General features: G+C 36.5%; 1 protein-coding gene across 2 annotated transcripts in view; it reads left to right on the top strand.

The window, feature by feature from the left end:
• Window positions 1-21,649, top strand: part of LOC121866681 (5'-3' exoribonuclease 2 homolog) — a 45,883-nt gene that overhangs the window by 9,239 nt on the left and 14,995 nt on the right. For both annotated transcript variants that reach the window (XM_042366389.1, XM_042366388.1), the window contains exons 3-8: window positions 7,883-8,060; window positions 12,915-13,066; window positions 13,247-13,478; window positions 14,819-15,022; window positions 15,529-15,626; window positions 19,954-20,136. In XM_042366389.1, the coding sequence (XP_042222323.1) occupies window positions 7,883-8,060; window positions 12,915-13,066; window positions 13,247-13,478; window positions 14,819-15,022; window positions 15,529-15,626; window positions 19,954-20,136 (1,047 nt within the window). The remainder of the gene's footprint in view (window positions 1-7,882; window positions 8,061-12,914; window positions 13,067-13,246; window positions 13,479-14,818; window positions 15,023-15,528; window positions 15,627-19,953; window positions 20,137-21,649) is intronic.

The raw sequence follows: 21,649 nt of genomic DNA, 5'->3' as shown, positions 1-21,649 counted from the left end.
ACATAAAACACTGTACTGTATATTATTTGTCACAATTTTTCAAATACAAAAAATAAAACATTCTAGATTAGCAGTAAATATTCGCATATACAGAACTACAGTATAATTGTACAAAACAATGTTCCAGGATCTGGGAGCTTATTTGAAATGGTTTAAATCTCTTACTTTGTATCAAATAAATCTAATTTAATAAAGTCTTATGAGCTGATCATAAACCAGTAAGTATTGAATATTTTTTTATTTGAGTGTGAATAAGGTGGGTGACATCCTTGCTATAATGCTTTGTAAAGGGACGGGTGTTTGTGATTCTCGTAACTGGTGTCTTGTGACTGCTGAATTCCGTCAGGCTCCAGCTTGTTGGCAGAGGTGCTAACTAATTTATTTCATATGAAGTTATCTTGGTACTCTTCTTTCTTTTTTGTAACATAACCAGGAATCTGAACATTTCAAATAAAGATGTTGAATTGTTACACATTAATCAAAGGAAACAAATGTGAACCACAATTACCTGTATGTTAAGAAAATATGAAGTACCAGGCAATAACATAACAGTTGATCACAGCATTTTGTAGAGTTGCTTCTATGATGATTATTTTTTTGCTTTTAATCTCTTAATTTCTTATTGAGTAACAAAACACGTTTAGCAAAACCATATTTATACACATGAAACATAGACGTGTTTTATGTGCCTGTCTTACCTGACACGCACACACATATGTATGTATGTAAAGCTTTCTCCTAAGTGTGTGTGTGTGTGTGTGAGAGAGAGAGATAGTTAGTTAGGTCATGGAGCTGTGTTAGTGTGGCCTCCTGAGTGGGTGATAACTACAGTACATTATAGTCTATGTCTACCAGGTCCTATCATAAGCCTACATAAGTTCCATATATAAACACTATGTTTTCTGTGTTATTTTACATTAGAGGGACTGGACTGTGTTTACCGCTAAAACTGGGCTTAAAATAAATGTGATAAAGTAAATGATGAGTAGGTGTCAGTTTAGTGGGGCAGCACCACTTTCTCGAGGATCCCCACTATACTGAACATGTGCTCACTGCATTAGTTTTTATTACAATGTTCTTTTCACCTTAAGGTAAACTACTGTACAGGTGCTCCTCTACTTACGAACGAGATACGTTCCTGAGGTTTGTTTGTAAGTCCAACTTTACTCCTGTAGATACCAAACATATTGTAACAAATGAAAAGATTATGGATATTTAGTACAGCTATACCCTTTAATACAGCCTTAAAACCTGGCTCACTCTTCTCCTCTTAGGTGATGTTTACTCTATCTGGAATTTTCTTCAAAATAATCCAGTCATCCACATTAAACACCTGTTCTGGCAGGTAACCCCCCTCAGTGATTATAATTGTATCTGAAAGTTTGTAAGTTGAACGTTCTTAAGTAGAGGAGCACCTGTACTGTATAGTAAGTTTTTTTATACATGATACACATACAGTATAATGCAAAGCAACACAGCAGACAAGAAGCATGCACAAAGTGTCAGGCTCTCTCCTCACACCATGTTGCTCGTGACATATGTTGACTAACTCATTCCACACTTACCTATAAAATTTAAATTATCCGAACTGTCTGTCTGTCGTTTGCCCACAGGCACTTACTAAAAAAAAACAATAATAATAATAAATTTCCATCCTAGGATTAGTTTTTTGTTGTTGTTGGCGTGTGTGTTTCACCAGAATAATAGGAAATCTTAGCCTTCTACAGTATTGTTAATAATAAATGTCTACCTTTTTGGGGCATATTATTAATGAAAGAAAAAATAATTTATCATCGATTGTAGAATTTTTTTAAAGCTGTTGCTACTGTTTCTTCTTAGTAGTGAGCATAAAATTATTGTCTGCAAAAGTCAATAGGCCTCTATAACGCATCTTGATGCCTATGTAAACAAAGGTGGTGGCAGTACTGGCATCGTTCTTTACTTTATCTTTACAAAAAAAACTAATTAGGAATAATGCCTTACCTCCACCCAATTTCCTTTTTTTGTAAGGTAAGAAATAAGCTGTCTCTTCTAGATATTTTCATTGGGTGGCTGGTTAACCTGCCCTTAAATATTACTCTCTTGGTTGTAGTGTGGGTCCTCATCCCCCGAGAGAGGATCAACCTTCCACGTGTAAATCACAGGCTGAGTTTTGAAGACTTTATTAGAGATAAAATTGCATCATAAATGCTGGAAAATACGGTAGTTGGCAACGTATTAGTCCTCTGATCGTGGCCTGGTTATATAGAGGCACTGTAGGTCCAGTCCTCTATTTGGTGCAATATTTGTCTTTTGGTTTGTTTTTTGTTTCTTGAATTTCATTTAGGCATCAGCAGCTGTTCAGGTCTCACAGAAGTAACAGACCCAAACCCTAATATCCAGTGGAGAAACTAATACAGTACTAGTATGTAAAGTATTTTATATGGGGAAATTATAGCAGTCATTGAAGAAAAGTATTCCACCTTCAAATATACATTACTTTTATCTAAAGTGTGTTTTATACTGCCTTTACATAGTGAATAAATTACAAACTATTAGCAGAATAATACATTGTCTACAACAACCAAAAGTAATTCTTCTGATGTTTGGTCATGGTTTTTTAATGATGTCTCCATAATATTAATACAGTACTGTACAGTAGTTATGATCATGTCTACAACTTTTTCATATACAGACACTTCCTGGGTTACAGAGCACTCGGCTTACAGAAATTCGAGGATACAGAATGCCTCCCATAAGCCCCATTATAAAGATTTGGGGTTTTGTGCAAGAGTTTCTGTTATTAAGGAAGGTAACTAGTACGGCATAACAACACTATTTGTAGAGGATGATGAGTAAGGCAGCTGAGTGCATCCCCCTTATGAGATGCCATCTGTGATTCAGTACAGGGTACAGTTCATGTTTACCTTATGGAAGGGTCATTTTCAATTTACAGAAAATTCAGCTTACAGATAGGGTCCAGGGATGGAGCCTTTCTGTAAACCGGGAAGTGTCTGTACTGTACAACCAAGATTGGCTGATTCACAATAGAGTGCTAGAAATAAGATGATGCTTTAGCCTCTTATACACATGGTTGGCTGATAGTATAAAATACAATGTGCCTCCTCTTCACATCTTTACATCTAGCAGATCACTGAATATTTTTGGGTGTCATTATAAGAGCAGAATTGATGATGATACAACTCAAGTAACTGAGAGAAGAATGGAACTTTACTTCACACATTCAGACAGAGATAACATTGGTAAAGTGGTGGTGTAGGCTATGACAGCACAGTAAACAGTGCACCAACCATGAAAACTCATACCTTTACTGTATTCCATATTGGTGGTAACATAATCTTGGATGCGCTGGACTATAGATTATGGAGTTTACAATTTATTGGAGATCCCATGAGGATTATGAACCTCAGCTTATTTCACTTGATTAGACACCCTTAGGTTATTAGCATGAGCATTTACTGTACTAGTACTTTTGATCTGTGCCTCTTTGAATATTAATAGAAAAAAATGGGTGTCCAAGTTTGCATCAAGAGGAAGGGAGGGTTGGGTTTGTGGTCATTTTATAGTAAAAATTGTTACAGTTTTACTTGTACTGTATATAAATGTGTTTTTCCTTTGGTCATCTATGAAATGGCTACATTGGAAGAAGAAAATGGAATTCTCTTACCTTTTTCTCGGCAGTGTTTACGGCATTATCTGTCAGTGATGTGCCATACTGTACGCAACTCAACACTGCACTGTACCGGTACTGTACTTTCACTCTCATACATTTATCAAATTACTTCTCTCTTGTAATTCTCTGTGCTGTCCTGCGTCTACTTATGTGTTTTTGTTAAGGCGACCCACAGCCTTATCACACACTTATTTCTTTCATTTTCATCTTTACTGAAGTGATGCTATCATCATCACCTCTTGCTACTCTTTGGTTGCTTTGCATTCATGATGGTGAAGGTTAGTTAGGGCAAGTCAAGAAACATCATAGAATACCCAGTTTTTACATGTGTGATCCAGAGATAAGATGGTGAGCCATCAGAGGTTGGCTATTGTGTATTGTACTTTACCTGTATACAGTACAGTAATTGGGTTTGGAGGGAAAATGGTTTTCAATTTCAGAATTTCATGATAACTCTTTAGAGGGCAGCCCCACACTTGGGTATTTTATTCTGGCTAATGCCAGACAATTTTATAAAGCTGTGAGAAACCCCTGGTCTCTAAAGAGTTAAGTACAGTACAATTTTTCAAGAATGCAACTCTTTTGTAATGTGGATGATACCTGTACAATATTTGAAAGTGAGTTCCATAGCTAAAATGGTCTGTTAAGGCAAAGGATACAGTTCACTGCATATTATGCCTTTGGCATGCAAGGAAGCAGCTTGGCTGACACTGCATTTGATTACCATCACCTCCCTATACCCAATCACAATTGGGCGGGTTGGCGCTCACCAGTGACAATTTATACTCTGCCACCACATCCAGTATGCAATGGTAAACAAAATATATTAACCCTCTCGCGCCTGATGACGCAAGTCATGTCATATTTATGATAAGACCAACTTCACGGTGATGCAAATCGAGTCACCAAACTTTAAAAAAATCTAAAAAAAATTTAGTTTTTAACATAATTGCATAAAATTTTGGTGCATCATAGTAGCAAGTAAGTTGTATAAAATAAACTAATTGGCAACTCTCGAGGCCCATAGGAAGGGAAGACTGAAACGATAAATGCGCAGTATTATCTCAGCAGTCACATCGTAAGGGTGAGCCATGTCCATTTAAATTTCCATAACTCTGTGCAGGCTGCCTCAACTCCTGGATTACCGTGCTTACCCTACTCCCTGAAACAATTTCTTTTTAGTGTTAGGGATGTGATGGCTATGTAAAATAATATTTTTTCATATTTATAGGGAAGTGTTTAGTTTTCAAAGGCCATTACCGTATCAGGCTACACAACCTCATTATAGTGACAATGTAAAAGAAAAAGTCTCTGAAAGAGGATGATTTTCTAGACCTACATGAATTTTATCAGTACCATTCTCATTGTTATAGTGTTGACTACAAGATGCAATATAATTTATATCGATATAAAACATAGGCACAAAAATAATAATAAAAGATAAGAATTGTTTTTTACCATTTGAGAATCTTTTTTGCTGTTTTCTCAACAACTATTGGCGATATCAGAAATCTGATTACTGCGATGGAAAACTCATAAAATTCTGCTTCTCTCAGTGTATAGTATAGTTCCTGTACTTGAAAAGTTGGCTCAGACAATTTTAATCTAAGAGGTTGTGAATGTATTGGTGTGTTTTTTCTCTCTTGTAAAAAGTGATGAAAAATGGCTATACTGTATACTTGTATTATTTTTACTTTTTCGCTTTTGTTGTAGAGCAATCAGTTATGAAGCCAAATATATATGGTTCATGCCATTATTTTTTTTTTTTTTTGAGGGAAATTGATAAAGCCCCCAAAAATATTCACCGTGCTTGCCCAGGGGGCCTCAGTGATGTGGTCTTGGAACTGAAAAACTTATCTCGTGCACAAAAGGGTTAAGGAAAACCTATATCTGAACCTGGTAATGTTTGCACCATTACTTGTTAGATCTTGGACATAGCTATAGGTTGTTTCACCATTCATTTCGGTTGATATGATGGGCTTGTTCACAAATGAATTACATTACTGTATAATGGTTGATACTTGTGTTTGAGGATGGCTGGCCCTAGGGCCACCTAGGCATGTATTTGTTTAAGGTGTAGAAGCTGTCTCCAATATAACAACCACACCCTAATTTAACGAGCTATATGACCCAATGTCAAGGAATAATTCAAGAAAACCTGACAACTCGCCAACTGCAATGGCTTACCATTACCCCTAACACAATCCAGAAATTGGTTAATATCCAGGTTTTCAATTTCTGCTGGGTAGAAAGGCAATTGGCATAAAGAAACTTGCCCATAGTTTTTCCCAGCCCAGGAAATTTGTTTACAAAGATAATTCATACTGAAGGAAATAACAACTATTAAGATATATGACTTGTAAGGAGTGTTAGAATGTAAAGTATGGATGGATGGGTAGCAGAGGGAACATTTTGGTTACACAGTACAGTAAGGTCTCATATTTCGCATTTTGAATTTCGCGAGTATTACCTAATGTAACCAAGTCTTATATTTGGCATAAAATATTGTGAGTTTCGCGAGATCCAGCCAGCTGAACGTGAGATCTAGCAAGCTGAATGCTGGCCACCGTTTTGAATGACGTCACAGCCCTCATACCAGTTAGTCATTTCTGCAACAACTCGTGTTTTGTCAACGCGAATTGGTTGTAACGCGATTGATGAATAGTGGAACGCTGTTTGTAAACGCGAACTTTTGCATACGAATGTTGGCTATAGCGTGATTCCATCCTCAACGTTTTAAGCGTGGCGGTGGGTTATGCAATGTTTACAGTTCATGTTCGACATCACATGTTCAATTGAATCGTGTATTTTGTTTGTGAACTGTTTTTTGAGAGGTACTCTGTAATTTTTTTTCTTTTTTGGCAAATTTAGCTGTTACTCATAAATACTGAATGAAAAGAATAAGTAAAAAGAATGTTTCGCAGTGATGACTAATAACGGTTTACACCAGCGCTCTCTGTTTACATCACGTGATAGTTGAATCGCGTGGTTTCTGTTGAGTACTCCTTGATTTTTGTTGTTTTCTCCAATTTTGTTGTGTTAGCGATGAATATGGAAAGACAAGGTAAGAAGAATGTTTCCAAGAAGCGTCCTGGTGATCAAATTGCTGGTGGTGAACGTAAAAGAGGTTTACAAGAACGCAACTGTAGCGTTGTAGCCCGCGCCATCCTAGCGACCGCCCGGGCTGTAATTGTGTGCTTTTTTGGGTGGTGCTACCACCTGTCGATTCAAGATAATGGCCTCTACCTCTACTGGGGGTCCTACTGGTGCTGGTGGGTGGGACAGACCCTCCTATGCGGCCAAATAAGGAAAAGGAGAAGCGGGACTATCATAAGGGAGTCAAGTTTGCCAAGCACTCGATGCAGGATAAGCAGCGTGTGATTAAGTTACTTGAGGAAGGCCTAAAAACTAGTTTCCGGAAAGCACAATCAAGTCAATAAAGGTAGAATTTGTATCATTTGGAGGTTATAAATGGGAGAATCAGAGGTTGATGTAGAGTGGCCAGTCTATATTGTTATTTTTCCCATTGGTTTATGTATTTGAATTTGGCGCAATTTTTCCAGTCTATATTACTCGTGATATATACAAGTCTTACTGTATACTTAGCATTAAATTTCAGAAGAGAAAGAATGTATGTACATGAAGACGTTAGTAGTGGTGCATTAACTTAATATGTAATTGTGAAAGGTAACTGTACAAGCAAGTAATATATACTGTAATTTCTGAGTGTTGAATGTGGTTTTATGAATGTACTGTACTTGTTGTGATAATAAAGACATTTGGATTATGTGTTAGTTAATGGTTGGTTATGGGAGACTACTGTTGATGATGTGGTAATTCAAAGTTATAGAAGAAACATGTTGGATTGTGAAGAGCTGGAATAGGTATTAGAAAACAGTTTGGAAAGTTAGAAGACACAGTGCAGATAATTTTAATTGGGAGAGAGTTAAAAGTCAGGAAATGTACAGAATTCCAAACTCCTGGAAGGGTACGGTATTTGCATGGTTCATTGTGGCTGTAGCCAGAGAACTCATGGAAGGTGTTCTGTCACTGGTTACTGTAATTAGCTTAAGTGATTTTTTTGGAATTGGAATTACAATATACTGTATGTGTAACAGTATGCATTATATCAAGTGTTTAAGTTTATACAATGATCATAGCCTCTGGGTTATTTGTTTATATAAATATTTATAAAGAAATTCGTTGCAGTGTATTGACCGTCTATTTGCAATTGTTCGTCCACGTAAACTCTTGTATATGGCCATTGATGGAGTGGCCCCTAGAGCCAAGATGAACCAACAGAGATCCAGAAGATTCCGAGCCTCAAAAGAAGCCATTGAAAAGAAAGTAGAAGTGGCTCGCATAAGACAGGAACTCCTAGATAAAGGTTAGTTTTATATCTAATAGGTATGTTATGAAGAAGTCTTTTAATAGATCAGTGTAAGACATGTTAGCAAGCAAGTTATGCGAGCTGTTCCTATTCGTAGGCCATTGCCATAGTGCAGTACAGCAGTTGTAGATTTCCTGGTTGTGGTTGCCCGTGATCCACTGCCAAAGGAACCCTCAAATATGAGTGAATACAAAGAAAATGACTAACTTTCTTGTGGATGATGTACTGTAGTTCATATTACTCTACCTTCTTTCTAAGTACAAAGATTTAAACAAACATTTTCCAGATACTACTCTGCCTTTCTCTATCCCATCTTGTCCCCCTTTATCTTTATGGTCTGTGTCATTGACTTTTTGGATCCTTATTCTTTCAGATATTGTTAATTATATTATATGTTGCAGCACAAGCAGATGACCGCTCTCTTATGTACCAATTTTGTGTGTATTCAACTTCTTTAAGTTTACATGAATAATTTCTACTGTATATTTGCTGCTCTTGATATTTTATATATACTTTAGCACATTACATGATGACTGATGCTTTTTACATGATGTTATGTTTCATTATACAAAAAGTAATAGTTAATATGGTAAGAATTACACTATAGTCTCCCACAAATATACACATTCTTAATTTTCTGTATTTCAGACTGGAACATAAAGAATGTTGCCCAACACTGCATCAGTGTAGACTTGGCTACATATTCATTTACTGACTGTTGTCTTATGACCTCTTGCCTTATCTTTGATAGATAATGTTCTTTTATGCTTTCTAATTATGCTTACATATATTTTTCACTTGTATACCCCTTCACTTTTTAAATATGTATGAAAATTGCTTATGAATGCCAGAAGGTAATAACAGAACATATGTTTGGCTTTTCTTGTTGCACAAGAGAATGGATGCTGTGCTGACTACATCCCTCTCACTATTCCTAACATCAACTGCCTTTTCATCTCACTCCATAGATACACTTTTGTTTATTTTCACACAGTTTCCAAACACTGTTCCATCTTCTTTTTTTTTTCCATCATGTCCATCACACTTTTTACATGGTTTATTTCTCTGCACATTATGGAGGCACAGGCATATATTTTGTCTATATTCCTCAAAGATTGAAGGTGTTCATATTCTGCTAATCTTCTCCTTGTCATTGTGATGAAAACTATTCCTATTTTGTTAGCATACAGTAATGTAGGTTGAGCCAATGCTTCCAACAAACCTCACCTTATATTTAGTTTAAAACATGACTGACCATTGCAGTGGTCATTGCCTGCAGTCACAAGTGTTTGGACTGGAAAAAAAAACAATGTGGGCACACACTTACAGGCTAGACTAAACACTTCTAGGCCCTCCTGTAAGTCACGTTTAAGATGCTACTAAGACTAAGGTGTTAGTGGATAATTAGAATACCCTCGAGTATTGGGGGCGAGTGATTTAATAACTGGGCATGGTGGTTTCTGGGCCTTGCTCCTTATAGTAAAGGTGTATTTATCTTTACATTCCCTGAAAAAAAAACTTGATAATGAAAATGGCAGTTCCAACACACAACTGTAAGTTTGTGAAAGGTTAAGCTTAAATTTGTGTTGTTCTGCCTCTGGCTGATTCTGGTGTCCTGTATTACAAATTATGTTACAACTTCACAGTAAGACAGTATTTTTAAATTCAGCTTTAACTTACCAGTTTGTTGTTAAGATTACATTTTCTCTTATTCCCAGCCATACAAATTTGTGAAAATAGGAGCGAGGATGACATGACATTTTCATACCACATTTGGTACTAGTGCTGAAGCTAAAAGTATAAGAACTATGAACCTTCCTTTTAATAAACCCAGGATTGTTACATGGTCAAGCCAGTTAGTGTCTTTTTCCCCAAATGAGTAAAGGATACATTGTTCAGATGCAGCTTACTGTATTATATAGACCGTATGTGATGAGTTAACTCGATGGATCAGCCAAAGAATAAATTGTGATTTTGGTAAAATACAATTGATGAAGGAAGGAAGGATGGGGTTAAAAGTGTGTTAGTGATTAGGGGATGAGGATCCAGAGAACAGTTGTTTACTCAAAGGGACAGGAGAGAGTGGTTTGTGTGGTGGATGATTGGGCAGGGGCGGCATAATGGTGGGGGTAGTGTCCATCTGTGATAAAGTTGCTGTTTTTGCTCTATAAGTTTCCATAGATCAGTAGATTTATTTTTATTTTGGTATACAGTAAATGTCTCAGGTGTTGCTTGAGATTTCTGAAAAAATTGTTAACCCAAATAATTTTTGATACTATGAAATTTTTAAGTAATTTTGTCAAGTTCTTCTTCGATATCATGCTTAAATTCCTCTGATCTTGATTAATTTCTCATATTCACTGCTGGTAGTTTCTCTCAATGAAATATTAGCTTCTACAAATACTTGAGGATAGATATCTTGGTCTGCCCTTATGCATTACAGATAAAAGTGTAATGGAGATGCTCCACTAGTGTACGGACAGATATACACTTGGAGTAGCTAAAATGAGTACTTACCAGTTTTTGTTTGTATGTTCATAAGTTTGTCATTCATCATCATTTCTGTTTTCATCCCCAAACTCATTCAGTCAATCACAGAAAGCAAATACGAATCAAATTTTTTGTTAAAAGCTTTTTATTGTCACAGAGGAGACAAGATGACAGAAGTAGTCCTTTCTGTAACCCATGACTGTAATAGTTGCCTGTAAAAAAAATAAAAATACTATGATACATTGGCAACTATCTGTACATTTTTATTTTTAAATTGGAAATTCGTAAAGTTAATAATCACAGATTATTTTATGAAAATAAATTATTCTGTCATTATTTTTATAAGAAAACTTATTTTGCACCTGATGACATCATATGATCAGTGTTCAGTACCCAGCTGTAAGACAATATAACATTTTTGTTACCAGTCTTCTGCTACCTTTTTATTTCTCATATTTTCTCAACTTCAAGATTTATTGTAACAGCTACTAAGTAAATACTGTAGTGATGAATTATGTAAGTTATTGCTAATTGATGTAATCTTATAAATTTTACACAGAAAGGTTTGTAGAATTATTAAGTTATGGTTGTGTCACATTAAAATATGTAATGTCCACCATGAGTGGAAGGGTGGCATATGACTGTGCTGTTGGTAAGAGATCACCTTAACTGTTCCTGATTAGACCTCTTTGTTTAACCAATCATGTCGTAACTGTACTGTGACTAAACAGCTCCAACACTTATGAAAGTGCCAACTAAGTTTCCTGACTCCTTTACAACAGAAAGTCCTGCCACTTCTCTTAAATGAATAACTTTATATCACAAGATATTCATATTCAAGTTTGTTTTGTATAAGGCGACAGAATTCCAGAAGAAACAACTGCCCATTCCTGGTGATACTCCATAAACTACCAATCTTTAGTCACTGGTTGGCAACACTTGTTTCCTGCATAAGTGGCCATTACTGAGAGACTCACAAGAACAGGAAATGCATTTGGTGAAGTACAGTGTGAGGTCAGGCTGTGGTGTTGCAATCTTGTTTTATTTGTGGTTTTATTTACCCCCTTCCCCCTTCCAGGCATTCCTCCCCATGTACCCTGCTGTTCAGACTAGACTCTGCTTAATAATAGACAAAAAAGCCCAGTAAATAAAACACAAAATTGCTACAATGGTTATGGTGTTGTGGCAGTAAGGAGAACGAGTGAAGATCTTGAGAAGGCATAGAATACATTTGTGACAAATGCATCAGGAAAATGCATTTGATAAGAGTGACTAGAAGAATGATGTGGATGGTCATGTAAATATATGTGAGAGTGTAATGAGTAGAAGGAAACTTATTTCAAATGAATGTAGGATGGCTTGGTGGTGGGGGAGGGGAGCATTGCTAGGGAATCGGCAGAGGTAGCATTTCTGTTGCTATGGTGAACAGAGAGTAGAGATGTATATATGCAAATGGCGACTGTTAAACTTTCAGTTGGCTTTTATTTACTGGTTTGGCAATACAGAAATTTTCGTTGTACCTTATTTATTGGTATTATTTTTGATTGTCCTCACATTTACTGGCATTGTATTATATTGTTTTAAGAAAACTATGGCTACAGGAAGGAAATACGCAATAATGTCTTTTCCTAAATACTCCCTACTGTAAACTATGGTACATAATGAAAATAAAGAAAAATGAGGTGGTGATAAACTGGAGTAAGTGAGGAATTTCAAATATATGGGATTGGATAAGTCAACAATTGGAACATTAGAAGGGGCAGAGGGTGTGGATCAGGTCCTGTACTCTAGATGCAGGAGAAAGAAGCAGCATATTGGAAGTGTTTGGGATCGGATTGTGAAAAGGATGCAGAGAATAAGATAAAATGAAAATGCTATCAGACAGCTGAGTAGGGTTTGTTAAGGTGGTAGAGACAGGTAGGTAGATAATAGGAAGTGAAAGATTGGCAAAAAATACTGTATGATGTAGAGGTTGATGGTAGGAGGGAAAGATAAAGGAGATAGATAGCTGGGGTGAAGGAAGTACTGTACTGTACCAGGAGTAAAGGGATGGACTTAAAAGAAGCAGTAGTTTGTGTGAATGATTGGAGAGGATGGCCTCAAGAGGTGTGTGGGGTAAGTCATAATAGTTAAGGCAGATATGTTGAAGGAGAATGATAGGAGAGTGTATTTGCTTTTGGTTCTGGCCACTGGAGTATATTGGGAAAGCAAAAACATAAGAAAATTGTTTTACCTTTATGTAGTACTTGCTTTTTACTCTGAATGTTTTGAGGATGTCAGTACCTGTACACTTATACTCATTTTGCACCATTACTGGTTTGCCTAGTCTTATGCACTTAACATTGGACATTTTACCCTCAGGTTTTAATCTTCCTCCCGAAAAACCCAAGGAATCACATTTTGACTCCAACTGTATCACCCCTGGCACACCCTTCATGGATCGCCTCTCAAAATGTCTGCATTATTATGTACATGAACGACTCAACACAGATTCAGGCTGGAGGGGTGTTAAGGTTAGTAAAGTTTTGAACGTGTCCATCAAGCTAATATTGTGTTACTCGTACATTCGTTGATAATAAAATTGTTGAAAATCACTTCCATGTTAGTCTTACTTCGGGTTTTCCTGGGTTAGGTTTTCATTGATGTATTAATAGATTTGATTACTGATAGTATGGTTATCTGATGTTAAACAGGTTATCCTTTCGGATGCTAATTGTCCTGGTGAAGGCGAACACAAGATCATGGACTACATCAGGCGTCAGCGTGCCCAGCCTGACCATGACCCAGACACCCAGCACTGTCTCTGTGGTGCTGATGCTGATCTCATCATGTTAGGCCTGGCCACACATGAAGCAAATTTTACCATAATTCGAGAAGAGTTCAAGCCTAACAAGCCAAAACCATGTGAAATATGCGGACAACTTGGTAGGTATTTGAAACACTTCCTTATACTGTACGTCTGTGTGTTCTGGGAGGCTAACATTTGTATAATAAACTTTTGCTCTCCAGCATAATTACACAAACAGTTTCATGTTTTATCATGGATAAATGTGATGTCTTAGAATGCTATTTTTCTGACATTATTTTTATCCTAGTTGCATTTTTTTTTTTTTTTTTTTTACACAATACTGGGGGTGTGTGTTTGTAGTGCTCTTGTTGGATGTCTGATATAATTTGTATACTGAATGAACAGTCTTTGGGTGGATGCGTATCTTCCTAAGGGGAGTCAAATAATTCATTAGCTATGGAATCCTAAGTACAGTGACCCCTCGTTTAACGAACACCTCGGTTAACGTAATTTCGATTAACGAACTGCCTTCCATAAGGATCTTCAATTCGGTTAACGAAAAAAAATTCGCTTAACGAACTTCTTACGAACCGACCTCAACATGTTTTCGCTTGCACTGACCGGGCAACCAGCTTTAGTATCAGTCCGCCAATACATTAATCGGTTCTAGGGCTTAAATTCCTTACTATTTTTGTAAATATCAAGAAGTTTATACTATTCAATAATTTTAAAAGTTTAATATTCAATTTTTTAGTCATTTTAACAATTATTGAACAAAATTGAAGGTAAAGTGACTAGTTTAATGCGCGGCATCCAGCCTCTTAACACAGCAAACAGGCGTCAGTCTCTCTCTGTTTTCACTGGAGGTAACATCTTGCTTGAGACTCTCTTCAACTAAACGCTTTTTTTCTGTGTTTCCAAGCAAATTATTGGTCATTTTGAAATATATTTTATATATTGACAATATATAATGCAGTGCAGCGTTGATTTAAAGAAAATAATCTTGAATTAAACCAGAGAGCTAAAATTTTATGGGTGAAATGGCACCATGGGGTGACTTCTCTTCCACCCCAATGCCTTCTCTTCTTCCTTCTCCTCCACCCCCATTCTAAATCCCATCATCATCATCATCATCCAGGAGCCTTCTACATACACACCTCAAAGTAAGTGAACTTTTCTACCATTTTTGTTGAATTTAGGAAATTTTCGGTGAGCTGGAACCAATTACCCAAAAACCCATTGAAACAATGGTTTCGGTTAACGAACGTTTCGGTTAACGAACGACCTTCTGGAACGGATTGAGTTCGTTAACCGAGGGGCCACTGTATTAGAGGATCAGTATCAGCCCCACCACCCTGCACCATAGCATGGAAAAGGCTTGTATGTACAGCAATATTTGGTTACTGATGTTGTTAATGAATTTACTAAAAGTTTTATTCTTAATTAATTTATTACTTTTTTCTTTATGAAATTTCAGGTCATGAGTTGAAGGAGTGTGTTGGTGTAGCTGAAGGCACAGAAGTTGACTGTGAAAAAGTGTTTGAAGAGACAAGATTTATCTTTGTACGCTTAAATGTGCTGCGTGAGTATCTGGAGAGAGACCTGGCGATGCCGAATCTACCATTCAAGTATGACTTTGATCGAGCCATCGATGACTGGGTGTTCATGTGCTTCTTTGTTGGTTAGTATTATGTGCAGTGCATTTATTATTTTGTTTCTTCTCATTATAATAGCTAAGCATATATTATGACAGTTAATCTAGTACAGATTGTACTTTACATAAATTTGTCTAGAGTGTACTGTAATTTCTTATTCCTTTTGAATGTACATGTGTGGACATTTGTGAGGGATAACTGTTCTATTTATAGTAGTTTTATTTTATCAACATCTAACAGTGTTCTTATTTCATGTATATCATTCTTTAATAGTGTTGCTCTCTTTATTAGGCGTGAGTCACATGCTGAAAGCTTAGACAGTCTTATTTACTCATTTCTCATATTGTTAAATTGTATTTGCTTTGCTTGCATTAGAACTTAACCAACCTCAATAACTGTTGAAAGAAAATTTTGACTCTTGCTGCTTAGTTGCTTGACAGTTGACACATTTGGAGAAGCTTCTCTCTTTTGCTTTATCCAGTGTGAAGAGGTAGATGATAACTGCTAACATGTTGTTGTCCTAATTCTGTAGGAAATGATTTCCTTCCTCACCTGCCGTCCCTTGAGATCCGTGAAAATGCTATCGATCGCTTGGTGCGTCTCTATAAGGATTGCTGCTACAAAACTGGTGTAAGTGTGCATTTTGTTCTTTTATTACCTTTTTATTAAGTGTTAGACATCCTGTTTTCTTATATGTAGGAGATAATTTACAAAGATAGAGTATTTGACTGAAATTTACAAATCATTGGTTAAGTAGTAGCAAAGGATACACAGGCCCAGGGACAGAGGCAACTTTATTCATGATGTTTGTCTCTAAGTTTTGATTTATTAATAGTAATTATGACTTACCCAGAGCTAACCTATTGCTCTATTTGGCAACTACCATATTTTATGGCATACAAGATGCACTTTTTTTCTGTGAAGCTGAGGTCTCCCATAAGCTAATGAATCCCCCAGTTGCTGTTTCCAGTAGGCTAAATTCTACCTAGCCCAACTCCATAATTAAAAATATATTATTGCTTACTTAAACACTTTATTATTATTGTTAATTAATTAAATGATAATTATTGTCAATGTAAAAGCTTGATTTATAACTACTTACTGTAGTGAACCGATTAACGTCTTTATGGCAGACACCCAACGCTTCAGAGGAAGCTAAGCAGTAACCATTTGTAAACTCTTACAAGCATTACAATCTATTAATGCCATACATGCAACAATTATTTGTAAATGTACAAATACCTGATACAAATGAAGATTTACAGATAAGTTTCTTTTCACATTTGCGTCTGTTAACATCACTGGCGGCATTGTAGCCAGGTTAGACTCGTCACTGTAACCACTAGGCTACTGGGTCATGCTGTGAGGTGTTATGGTTTTTCATCTCGTATTTTTGGGTAGATATATGTACTTACTGTATATTCATTTATTTTTACTCGGTTACATGCACACACCATCTCATACATATTGTGAAAAAGGTTAAAGAAATAATTTTCCTAAGGGCAAAACACATTAAGGGAATTTTAATTTCTTTGCACACGAGTTAGCTGGCTCAGTGAGGGGGTGGTAGGAGGCGAGGCGAGGCATAGGAGGAGGAGTGTTGCTAGGGAATCGGTGGAGGTAGCATCTGCGTTGCTGTGGTAAACTTTTATTTGGCTTTTATTTATTTGTTTGGCAATACAGTATTTTTTGTTGTAACTTATTTATTGGTACAGTGGACCCTCCAGTATCGAGCGGTTCAATGTACAGTGCCTCCATTAATGAGTGGTTCAATTTATGAGATTTCAATTAACAAGTTACCTCTCGTAAGGACTTTCAGTATTAACGAGTACAAATTCTATTAAAGACAGCCTTACGAGAAACACTTTTGGTGTGCGCATCAGCTGATCGACTCGTCCGCCAGTAATCGGTTCTATGTTTACCTTTGTTTCTAGTGGAGTAAACATCGAGAAAGTTGTGCTCTTGAATATTTTTCCATTTTTACATTAAAATTATTGGTCATTCTGAAATTTAGTTAACATATTGGTAATATACAATGCAATGTTGGTTTAAATAAAAAAATCTGGACCCGAATTTCGGAAGATTCGGCCAAAAATTTTGGGATTCTGGACTAAGAAGCATTCCCAAAACAGGGTGAAGGTAGTTTTAGGCTTAAAGTTTAAACTTATAAAATGTCACAGACTAAAATTAGCAGAATAAACTTGCATTACTGGAATCCTTGGAAGACAGCGAATAATTTTAATTTAGACATCATAGATTTTGCACAAGAGATAACATTTTTAGTCCTTTGGTGTAGTACATTTATTTACAAGTTTTTCAACACATATTTTTGGGTAGACATACGTAGCTTTCTTCATTTATTTTTAGTCATTTACATGCACACACCATTCTAAATACAGTGGGGTATGCTATAACAAATCTAATTGGTTCTAGAACCTTGTTCGTCATAGGATTAATCCGTTCCAAGCCTCCAAATACAACCACTTAACACTGAAAAATACAATATAAAATTGTAAAAAAGTGCATAAATATGCATCTAAACCCCTGAAATAAAGAATATCATCATTAATACTTGTAATAAAAAAAACAAATTAGTAAAAAAAAAAAATCGTAGGAGTTTCGTTCGTTATAGCATTCTCAATTTTATAGGTAAAACCGTTCGTTATAGGAATATTCGTAGTAGGATCCGTTCGTTATAGCATACCCCACTGTACATATTGTTAATTCTATTACCGGTATACAGTACAGTACTTTGTATGTACTTTTTAATTCATTTTAAGAGAATTCTGTGAGTTGGAACCAATTACCCAATATCCCATTGAAATAATAGATTCAGTTAACGAGTGACTGTGGAACCAATTGTGCTCGTTAATGGGGGGACCACTGTATTGTTTTTATTTCTTCCTCACATTTACTGGTACTGCATTTATTATTTTAAGAAAACTATGGCTACAGAAGGAAAATCTGCACAAAAGTTTTTCTAAATATTCCGTGCTAAAATGGGGGATGTGTCTTATATGGCCACGCGTTTTATATGCTGTAAAATACTGTGAATATTTCAGTGACAATTTACCTTACAATCTGCACACACAGTAAGGAGCAACCAGCAAGTGTGAAAATGGGCCCCATTACTGTGTTGTGTATATTCATTGGACAACATTTAATATAATAGAGGAAATCCAGACTTCAAACTTAAGGAGTTGAAGAAAAAGACAGTTGGAAAATAGTGTTCAATCTGTCTCTCGCCCTGGTGGATGACACTTGTGGTAATAACATCGTGGTACAGGAGGAATTTCTCAGCCTCATCGGTGATTTAGAAGTACAGTGGTCCCTCGGTTAACGAGCACAATCCGTTCCAGCAGGTTGCTCGTTAACCGAAACCATTGTTTCAATGGGATTTTGGGTAATTGGTTCCAGCTCACCAAAAATTGCCTAAATTCAACAAAAAAGGGAGAAAAGTACACTTACTTTGAGGTGTGTATGTAGAAGGCTCCTGGATGATGATGATCGGAATTTGAATGGGGGTGGAGGAGAAGGAAGAAGAGAAGGCATTGGGGTGGAAGAGAAGTCACCCCATGGCACCATTTCACCCATAAAATTTTAGGTCTCTTGGTGTATTTCAAGATTATTTTCTGTAAATCAACACTGCACTGCATTATATATTGTCAATATGTAAAATATATTTCAAAATGACCAATAATTTGCTTGGAAACACAGAAAAAAAGCGTTTAGTTGAAGAGAGTCTCAAGCTAGATGTTACCTCCACTGAAAACAGAGAGACTAACGCCTGTCTGGTGTGTTAACAGGCTGGATGGCATGCCAGAAACTAGTTTCTTTACCTTCAATTATGTTCAATAATTGTTAAAATGACTAAAAAAGTTAAGATTAAACTTTTAAAATTATTGTATAGTATAAACTTCTTGATATTTACTAAAATAGTAAGGAATTTAAGCCCTAAAACCGATTACTGTATTGGCGGACTAATACTACAGCTGGTGGACCGCCAAATGCAAGCGAAAACATGTTGAAGTCGGCTCGTAAAAAACTCGTTAATCGAGGATTGTTCGTTAACCGAAGTTAAGAATCTTATGGAAGGTAAATCGTTAACCGAAATCTCGTTAACCGAGGCGCTCGTTAACCGAGGGACCACTGTATTAGAAAATTTTTTGGAGCTGAGCTTGCTTAACTTGAGGTGTTCTAAGATTAGTAGTTATTTAATTCTTTTAGAAATTAATATTTGGTGATTTTTACCATTTCCTGTAGTGTTATTGTGAGGTTGGGTTTCCACTTTCCTTGTTATGAAGGTAGATTAAGTCCTGGAACAAGCTGAAGGTGATGATGATCTGTGGTGTTGATTGAATGCAGAATTGATGATCTTGTACTGAAAAGGCAACCCAACCCAACCATCTCTCCAGCTATGATGAAGTTGCCATGGAACTGACATTTTATATCTTCATGTTTAATTTCACTCCACTGTAGAAAGTAAAATAAAATAAATAAATAAATCAGATTTTTATAATTTTATAAAATGCTAAATTTAAGAGCTTAAACTCTCATGACAGTTTACAGTCAAATCAAGATGGTTGAGAAGGGAGGAACTAGAATACAAAAGTTGAAAACCAGTGATTTAGGCTGATGTAGGTGGTAACAGTAAATTTACCTGCAAAAATGTGTGATTTACCTCTCATTACTCTTCTCATCATCAGTTCATCCCTCACTGATTGGTTTACTCCACAACACATGCACACTAATACGTAAGCTGAACTTGATGTGTTTAGTGCAAAGCTGTGCGTAGGATCTAGCATGTGTTTGAAGAGAAGAACTTACACTTTATATTGTAAATGACACGATGAGTTTAGTGAAGGGGTGATTTAATCCCTTGTGCATGAAGTTTAGTGAAAATGATATATACTGTACATGTAATTTTTATTTATTTTTATTTGTTTTCAATTTCTAGGGCTGGCTGACAGATAGTGGAGCTGCCAACATGGAACGTGTACAAATGATTCTGCAAAATCTTGGTAAAGTAGAGGATGAGATATTTAGAGCAAGACAGAAACGAGAGTTAGAGTTCAGAGCAAGAGACAAGAGGAAGAAAAGAGATGAAAAAATGGAAAAGGAAGCTGCCAATAGGTTTAAGGTGAGTAACATTTAGGGAAATTAATTTTATAAGGCCAGCATTTTCACCTTGTTGCTGAATAATGTTGATCATATTAAGTGCTTAGAATTTTTTCTCTGATACTGATGTGGATGTATTGAACGGTTACTCAAAAATTTCTCTTTACAAAATTGTGTTGAGAAAATATTACTCGGTGGACAGAGGTTTTTGACAATCCCTCGGTAAAGATAGTTTAATTTTTGAGTGACTACCATAATGTCCTCATCACTTAACCCATAAATGAGGGACTCTGTCTGTGTTGAATAAAATTATCTTAAAGCTTGCATTGTGTTGTGGTGTAATTGAAAATGATTGTTGGATTTTCATCACTGTAAAAAAGGACTTGTCGGGGGGGGGGGTCTATACTGTACCTGTGGTTGTACTACAGTAAGACTTGTATATATCACTAGTAATATAGACTGGAAAAATTGCGCCAAATGCAAATACATAAACCAATGGGAAAAATAACAATATAGACGGGTCACTCTACATCAACCTCTGATTCTCCCATTTATAACCTCCAAATGATACAAATTCTACCTTTATTGACTTGATTGTGCTTTCCGGAAACTAGTTTTTAGGCCTTCCTCAAGTAACTTAATCACACGCTGCTTATCCTGCATCGAGTGCTTGGCAAACTTGACTCCCTTATGATAGTCCCGCTTCTCCTTTTCCTTATTTGGCCGCATAGGAGGGTCTGTCCCACCCACCAGCACCAGTAGGACCCCCAGTAGAGGTAGAGGCCATTATCTTGAATCGACAGGTGGTAGCACCACCCAAAAAGCACACAATTACAGCCCGGGCGGTCGCTAGGATGGCGCGGGCTACAATGCGATAATTGCGTTCTTGTAAACCTCTTTTACGTTCACCACCAGCAATTTGATCACCAGAACACTTCTTCAAAAAATTCTTCTCACCTTGTCTTTCCGTATTCATCGCTAACACAACAAAATTGGAGAAAATAGCGAAAATCACGGAATAATTGACAGAAACCGCGCGATTCAACTGATCACGTGATGTAAACAGAGAGCGCTGGTTTAAACCGTTATTAGTCATCACTGCGAAACATTCTTTTTACTTATTCTCTTCATTCAGTATTTATGAGTAACAGCTAAATTTGCAAAAAAAAAAAAAATTACAGAGTACCTCTCAAAAAACAGTTCACAAACAAAAGACACGAATCAATTTATCATGTGATGTTGAACGTGAACTGTAAACATTGCATAACCCCGCGCCACGCTTAATACGTTGAGGATGGAATCAAAACATTGATGATGGAATCTCACTATAGACAACATTCATATGCAAAAGTTCGCATTTTACAAACAGTGTTCCCCTATTCATCAAACGCATTGCAACCAATTCGCGTTGACAAAACACGCGTTGTAGCAGAAATGACTAACTGGTATGAGGGCTGTGACGTCATTCAAGACGGTGGCCAGCATTCGGCTTGCTGGATCTCGCGTTCAGCTGGCTGGATCTCACGAAATTCACT

Source organism: Homarus americanus, unplaced genomic scaffold (assembly GCF_018991925.1).
Source record: "Homarus americanus isolate GMGI-L3 unplaced genomic scaffold, GMGI_Hamer_2.0 scaffold14144, whole genome shotgun sequence".
Lineage (NCBI taxonomy): Eukaryota > Metazoa > Arthropoda > Malacostraca > Decapoda > Nephropidae > Homarus > Homarus americanus.
Note: the sequence above shows the minus strand (reverse complement) of the source record. Positions and strands in the feature narration are given on the sequence as shown.